The sequence below is a fragment of the Penaeus chinensis genome, chromosome 24, assembly GCF_019202785.1.
Source record: "Penaeus chinensis breed Huanghai No. 1 chromosome 24, ASM1920278v2, whole genome shotgun sequence".
Lineage (NCBI taxonomy): Eukaryota > Metazoa > Arthropoda > Malacostraca > Decapoda > Penaeidae > Penaeus > Penaeus chinensis.
The window spans coordinates 22,976,531-22,984,030 of NC_061842.1; the positions used below are offsets into that span (position 1 = coordinate 22,976,531).

A 7,500-nucleotide genomic window follows, 5' to 3' on the forward strand; every position below is an offset into this window, starting at 1 on the left:
TTGCTCCATTAACCTTAGGTTTCTATGGTGAGGTAGGTCAGTAGAATTATTATTATTTTCATGACAAAATGACTGGGTATACTATTTTTTGTTATCTATGGCTTCTGTTTCAAATGCTTTTACCAAGCTGCTCTCTTTCCTTTGGTTTAATATTTTCTTGTGCAAAATTGTGAAAATTGATGTACAAGGTGTAATCTTCCTTGCATTCTTTAAAGGCTGTTTGAACTACACAATAGTGGCTGGAAACAAATACAAATAAAAGAGTTTTTAAAGTCTTACTTTTTTTTTTTTTATTATTCATAGAGGGTTACAAAGATTCTTGGTCCATACAAATAATTTCTTTAAAGTTGATACAATGAAAAATAATATCCTCTATACAATATAAAGAAAATAGGAAATGCTTCCTAAAAGTACAATGGAATATTTGGTTAAAAAAAAGGAAACAAAAGATCATTTGATGAATCAACGACATGCTGACATGAACTGACTAAACTCAACCGGCTTTTGGACAGTGAGGTTTTACTAAGTGACGTCGTTGGCTTTAAGCAGACAGCAGTCCTGTAGACAAGAAGGAATGGCGTAGGTGTCCGCACACTGTAATGATGGGGTGAGTCCAACTTTCCCTAACCTTGACAACCGGGCCTGTCAAGTACTTAGTGGTAACGTGCGCAACCTCTAATCTCCTAGAAAGGGGATGGTGCAGCGGTAAGCGGTCACCTCCGGCCCAGGCTTCAGTAGGCTGCAATAGATACCAACAGCATCAATGGTAAACTCAAAGACTAACTACTAATAACTACTGAATAGAACACCTCACTTGCCAAAACATGCCATGCCATTTTTTTTTTTTCTTTTTTAGGTTTAAAAAAAAGGAAAAAAATCATCTTTCACCAGACTACATCATCAGCATGTTGGAATGGGAAGATTCCAATTCTGTGCATACAATATACTAAAGTCAAGAGGAAACAAGTTTTAGATACACCTAAGATGAGAAACCTTGCCAAGTGAGGCCCCATCATCAGTTCAGAGTTACAAGGAGACCGAGAGGATCACACTTGACACTTGTTACGGTGATGGCGAGTCGCCGAAGCGAGGGGCGAGGCGGCCACTTGGCAAGGCCCCACGTGGAGAGCGGAAGGCAGGAGCTTGACTAGGGCAGCCGCGGGGGTCACTGCCGCGGCCAGGAAAGTGCACCAGGCACGGCCCCCATCATGCCTAGGCCACCCACACCACCAGCCATGGAGGCAGCCTGGTTGAACATGCCCATGGCCATGTTGGCTCCCATGCTCTGGCCGGGTGGACGTTGTGTGCCATTCAATTGGCTTGGAGTACCTGCTTGGCTCGAGGCCTTCACAGCACCAGAGCCCATGAGTGGAGGCGGCCCATTGTAACGTGCCTGGCCTGCAACCGCCCCATTCGCCACGGCATTATTACTGCCTCCGCCTCCAAACTTGTTAAATCCTCCAAGCACTTGAGGAGACGTACCATATCCATTTCCGTTGGTGTAGCCGTTCCTTCCGCCACTCGGACGGCTGCGGTCGCGGTCACGTCCGAAACCGCCCCTCCTGTCATCATCACGTCCCCTCCAGCGGTTGCGGCCTGGAAAAGCAAGAATCCCACCTTTGAAGGTGCTTCCCATGACGGGTGAGGGGGCCCTACAGTGTGGTGGAGTAAGCCTTCTTCCAAACAAACGACTCCTTTTTGGCTTTACTGGCGGCATGACTTTACTGAATATTTCATATTTCATTTAAAAACTAAGCTTACCTTTACCTCCACCACCGCGTCCCATTTCCATGATTTCATATAACCGGGGATTAACCACTTGATTGGCCTCCTTCAGCACTTCGATCAGATCCTTTGCCTGCTTACAGTTGTCTGCCGTGAAGAATGTGTACGCAGTTCCTGTCTTGTCTGAGCGTCCAGTTCGCCCAATTCGGTGAACGTAATCCTCAGAGCAAGATGGGTAGTCGTAGTTGATCACGAACTTCACATCATCCACATCTACACATCAAAGCAAATGTTATACACATGTTCCTCTGAAGGTTGTAATAAACTGCCAAGTTATAAATAGGACTAAATATCTTTACACTATAATTCAAGGGGATTTTTATATAGTGGAATAATTCTGAACAAAAAGCTTATAAATAAAAAATAAAAAAAATTAAAAACTTGGCAGTTCAATGGGCCATTCCATGAAAAAGCACATTAAAAGGCAAGTTAATTAACAGGAAGATGGGGTAAGCAAGAAGGCATGCAGAAAAAATCTGATAAAAACTCGAAGATAAATGACAAGAGTTAATTGAAAGATTTTGAAATGGCCCAAAAATAATTGGAGTCAAACAAAGCTATAAGGACCGCGGCTCGCACATTTCCATCGTTAAACAAGCCTCTTCCGCATCCACCTGTGGCTGAATACACTCGAGCCCTCAGAGTGCACACTCAAGTAAACAGACTTTAAAATCACAAAATTTAAATCAAACTAAAACTTGAGGTTGAGAGCAAATGTTACTAGAACCTAAGTATTACTGCGAGCATGCACCCCACATGCCCCCAGCAACCACTGCTCCCCGCGGTGATACCTACGTTCCACATGTGGCAGTGCGGGAGAGGCAGCGGCAAGTGGGGGCCGGGGTGGACCCTAAAGTACGTTTCAGTCCCAGGGCTGAGGGCCCTGTGTTAGGGGGCTGGGCCACGCAAGGCCCAGTTAACCACAGGTCTGGGGCTTGCGGCTTGCCACGATGCTACGGTAGCGAATCAATTGGCAGGTCCAGGGTGGGCAGGCTAGGCAAGACCAGCGCGGACTGCTGCACACCAGAGTGGGTCGTTCTGGACCGACACAGGCTGCAGGCGGCCGCTATCGCTGGTCATCGTTGACCTCTGCCACAACTGATGGCCAGGGCAACGTGACCACCTTTCCGGCACCAGTGGACACTTGTCGCCAATGCGTATTCGTGCTCGTGATGCACGACGAGTCTCAGAGGCACCGGAGCCTAATGCAACGAAACATCCTCCGTGCATTATCTCGCTTTGAGTGCCTCTGCAAAAAGAGAAGACCAGACTGAATTAACAGTGGCTCCATGCGAGGGAACTGCTTCCTTAATCTCTGGAGACACCCACAAAAATATTCAAAAAGCAGTTTTTAGTTATATCAAATGTTATTAAATACATATCTGGTGTTGCAAATAAACCCACCAATTTAAAATTGAATCATATCACATGAAACTTACATTAAGCCTAAGTTTATAGTCAAAGCTATATAATTCCACATTATAGTATTCTCTCTTCCAAACCAGGCACAAACCAAGTACCAAACTTACTTTTCTCCTTTTCAGTAGATAACAGTTACAAAAATGTGTAGCTCAAGCATTCTGACTTTTGTGCAAGCCAATTATTTATCTACTACAAGGCCCTTGTAATTTTGCATACAAGAGTTCACGTCTGCTTTGGTAGAGCAAATACTTCAATATGGTCTATCGCAAATTAGGAACTAAATGGAATCCACTTCAGTTGTCGATTACCGTTTTATTAAAATTACTATATTGAGTGTCAATGTGTTCAATGATAGGTGTCACAATTAGTCTGGGCAATGATGCATGTTTACACCTGCATCATGACCAGACCATCACTCCAGAGCCTCAAGAAGCTATAAGTAACCACAGGTGTGGAGCCCGTCTTACTACATCATACAGGTGGAAACTGCAGCCACTGTCTAAACTAATGTTATCACCAGAAACCATTGACATCAAGCCTCAGGCTTTTCCCACTATATGAAACCACCAAATGTACAGTCTGGACTTTATCTTGGTCCCTTTCCCCCCTTGTATTTCTTTTTTTTAAAGAATGATCAATGACCTCCCTTGACCCTCATCAGCTATGGATTTCCTCAACAAGGGACTTCACTTACCTAACCCACGAGCAGCAACGTCTGTGGCTACCAAAATTGGTGCCCTCCCTGAACGGAATTCTGGAAAGTTGGGAGAGCAAAACTTACAAAACATACTAGAACAAGGTTTGGACATTTAAGGTTTACAATCATGAATAATCATCCTTCATTTAATTATTGGAAATTTAGAGTTGGGTCTCCAATACAAATTCTTTAAATTCTCACTTGCAGAAATGAATTGTAGCATTAAATCCTTAAAAGACAAAATTAACTTACCACTTAAAACCCAGTCTCTCTCTTGTTGAGATTTGTCTCCATGGATACACATTGCTGGCCACCTGCATAGAAATTACATATAAAAAAACGGGCAAATACCAAAATAGATATATTTTCCAGTTAATTGTTATAATTACAAGTGTGTTAGTACTACAATATACAAGCTACAGTTTGCAGACCCAAGGGACACAACTTGCTACAAGTGAAATATTAAAACATCCGAGTAGTGCACTTAGACGAGGGGGATCTGAATTTGATTTACACAGCATCTACTACTCCTTTTATGTACATGAACACCTAGTCAAAAAGTCTCTCTGGATCTTGTGGGCTGTTACACGGCCCGAGGCATCTAGTATGGTGCATACTAACATCATGCAGGATGCCTCTCATCTTACCCAGTACTCCTCAACCCACGAGTAACATCCTCCACCTTCCGCTTCGTTTCGATAAAGATTATTGTCTTGTAAGCCCTCTCTTGCGCCATCTCATTGAGCAACTGGCGCAGCCTACAGAAAACAGGGAAAGGGGGATGTAGAGGAAAAATGTAACAAGCAGGATTTGCAAACTTTGCTTTCCCTTGGAACTTTAGGCTGTTTGGTTTCCGCAGTTTGCAGAAGCTTCCCAGGCTGCTGATAGCGATGGCTCTTGATTTACAAGGACAGGAATTCCCAAAATACACTCCCAAATTGACACTAAAAATGGACAAACAAGTCAAAGGAGTCCAAGAAGCAAAGTATGCAAGGTGTCCCAAAGGCCTGAGGTAGCTTCAGGTAGAAGAATGTCACCTAGATCCTTAGGATCTATCATACAAGTGCATTTTCCTTTACCCTTCGCGTCTCATTCGCCTGGTCAAATCGTCCACTTTTCTTTTTGTTTCTGCAAACACGATGATCTTGCTTTCCTTTTCTGCCATGATCTCTTCAAGTAGCTGCCGGAGTCTATGGGACAAGGCACACAAATAAAATCAAACAGCTGTTAAGTTTAACAATAGCAAGCTTGAAGGGGATAAAGAAAAATTTTGAAGGATATTGAAGGACGAACTGGGATCTTTTGCTTACAACAAAAACTTAATGTGATGTTGAATCTTTGAAAGTGACATTAACTGAAGTACATTAAAAAAATTAAAAAGGAAAATCTAGAGACAAGAATAGTCAGGAAAAGTTTAGAGTACAAGAGAGAGAGAGAGAGAGAGAGAGAGAGAGAGAGAGAGAGAGAGAGAGAGAGAGAGAGAGAGAGAGAGAGAGAGAGAGAGAGAGAGAGAGAGAGAGAGAGAGGAGAAAAAAAAAGAATGTAGGTGAAGAAGGAAAACTTACTTTGTATCTTTTTCCATCTCTTGACAAACATCTACGATCTGGAGGATGTTGTGGTTGGCTGCGAGGGATAGGGAGCCTACATTAAGCTGAATGTATTCTTTTAAGAAATCTTCGGCAAGATTCCTCACCTCTTTGGGCCAAGTTGCAGACCACATAAGAGTTTGTCGGTCAGGCTGTGGAGAAAAACAAGGAGTTTAGAAAGTTTTTTAACACCAAATTGGCTTTAAAATTCCTAAAATTGACATTTTCCAAATGACTACAAAATAATGGAACATACCGATACATAATTACTAGGCAATAACAGTAATTCACACAACTGTATAAATCATGAAACTAATATAACTTAAATATTTCTGCAATACATCTATCTTACCCGAATCTGCTCTACAATTTTTCTGATTTGTGGTTCAAAGCCCATGTCCAGCATGCGGTCTGCTTCATCAAGTACTAAATATGTACAACGGCGAAGGTTGGTTTTTCCTGCTTCTAAGAAATCAATGAGACGTCCTGGTGTGGCAATACAGATCTGAAAATTTCAAGAATACTTTTTAGTCTAACAGACAAAGTAACACGTCAAGTTTCTCAAGTTATCAAATCTATATACTGTATAATCCTATGTTATGCACTTCAACATACCTCAACCCCTCGTTCCAAGTCACGAATCTGTGGTCCTTTGGGTGCACCACCGAACACACACGTGGAGCGGATCTTTGAAGATGAACCAAAATCTTGTGCAACTGTAAGGATCTGTTGGGCAAGTTCTCTTGTGGGAGCCAAAATGAGTGCAATAGGGCCATCTCCCCGTTCCAAATATGGTTGGTGATTGATGTGAACGATGGCTGGTAGAATGTAACCCAGGGTCTTTCCTGAGCCAGTCTGAAAATCAACAAGTATTTCTTAACCACTTGTCATTGAAATATCAGCTAATTCAAGTCAATGTACAATTATACATTTTTGTGTATAACCTAATATCAGTTTTCATGTAATCAATAATGTAAACCGGGATTTCTGTAAATCTCAGACTCACCTGTGCAATACCAACAAAATCCCTTCCTTGTAATGAAATAGGCCAGCCTTGTGCCTGAATAGGTGTAGGTGCTTCATAGCCCTGTCGACGGATTTCAGCCATTACATAGTCTGGGAAATTGTAGTCAGTGAAGAACTGAATGGGGTTGGGAATGTTCTTTCCTCTAAGTGTGATTTCCTTCTCATTTCTGGGGAAGAAAGCACACATTAATGAAGAGCTACAGGTTTATTTCTGTTGTTAACTTTGTAAGTCTCAATAATAGAAGTACACAATTTATGTATTGAAACCAATTAGTTACCTGTATTGTTCCACTTCATAGGGCTGTCGGTTAACAACAACAGGTGTGGGCTGGTAAAAGTTCTTCTCGAAGGGGGCAAGTCTGGACAGGTCCCACTTTGGCTTCCGTAGGCGTTCTCCCGGCTGCCTTCCCTTCAGCGACGGCCTCCCACCTCCACCGCTGCCACCATACCCTCCACCTCGGCCCCAGTCATCCCTATCGCGTCGACCACGGTCGCGAGAGCGAGAACGAGAACGGGAGCGAGACCTAGAAGGGGACCTTGGGATTAACTATATATAGAATTCCCTGAAATTGAAAAGCATGAATTATGTTGAATGGCCTTCTTCCACTGCTGCTGCTGCTGCTTCTGTTGCGGGAAGGAGGCTCAGCTGAAGTGCTGCAATGTCTTGCCTTGAATGCTTGATATTTCCCCACTCTTCTCTTCCATGCTGCTATCATTTCTTTTCATGGTCAACGCAGTGAAGGTGTGCCAGAAGTCTTAGGCAAAACAAAAAGAGCCAGGGCCTTCCCAGAAGAAAATTTATGATCTCTCCAAGCACACACACCAAGGTGATATCTAGGATCATGTCCTTCCATAGCCCCAAAACTGAGTTGAATTTGTCTAATTACTAATACTTAGTATTCAAGACTAAATATATATATATTTATAGAACATTAGATTGTTAAATTGAATGGCTTTGAAAGTGAGATTGATTACCCTTAAGTA

At 42.7% G+C, this 7,500-nt stretch overlaps 1 protein-coding gene across 7 annotated transcripts in view; it reads right to left on the minus strand.

Annotated features, from left to right (window-relative positions):
- Nucleotides 1-260: 260 nt before the first annotated feature.
- Nucleotides 261-7,500, minus strand: part of LOC125038274 (probable ATP-dependent RNA helicase DDX17) — a 9,080-nt gene continuing 1,840 nt past the window's right edge. Inside the window, exons 2-12 of one of the 7 annotated variants that reach the window (XM_047631725.1) lie at nt 6,795-6,989; nt 6,497-6,683; nt 6,106-6,345; nt 5,843-5,995; nt 5,470-5,642; nt 4,552-4,662; nt 4,157-4,218; nt 3,902-3,961; nt 1,762-1,998; nt 1,483-1,596; nt 261-739 (exon numbers count right to left, since the gene is read on the minus strand). In XM_047631725.1, coding sequence (XP_047487681.1) covers nt 732-739; nt 1,483-1,596; nt 1,762-1,998; nt 3,902-3,961; nt 4,157-4,218; nt 4,552-4,662; nt 5,470-5,642; nt 5,843-5,995; nt 6,106-6,345; nt 6,497-6,683; nt 6,795-6,989 — 1,540 coding nt within the window. In that variant the 3' untranslated portion in view covers nt 261-731. Of the gene's footprint in view, nt 740-1,482; nt 1,597-1,761; nt 1,999-2,580; nt 3,035-3,901; nt 3,962-4,156; nt 4,219-4,551; nt 4,663-4,983; nt 5,095-5,469; nt 5,643-5,842; nt 5,996-6,105; nt 6,346-6,496; nt 6,684-6,794; nt 7,041-7,500 lie in introns of those variants that run through there. The other 6 variants (XM_047631724.1, XM_047631722.1, XM_047631723.1 and 3 more) reach the window with 6 other exon arrangements.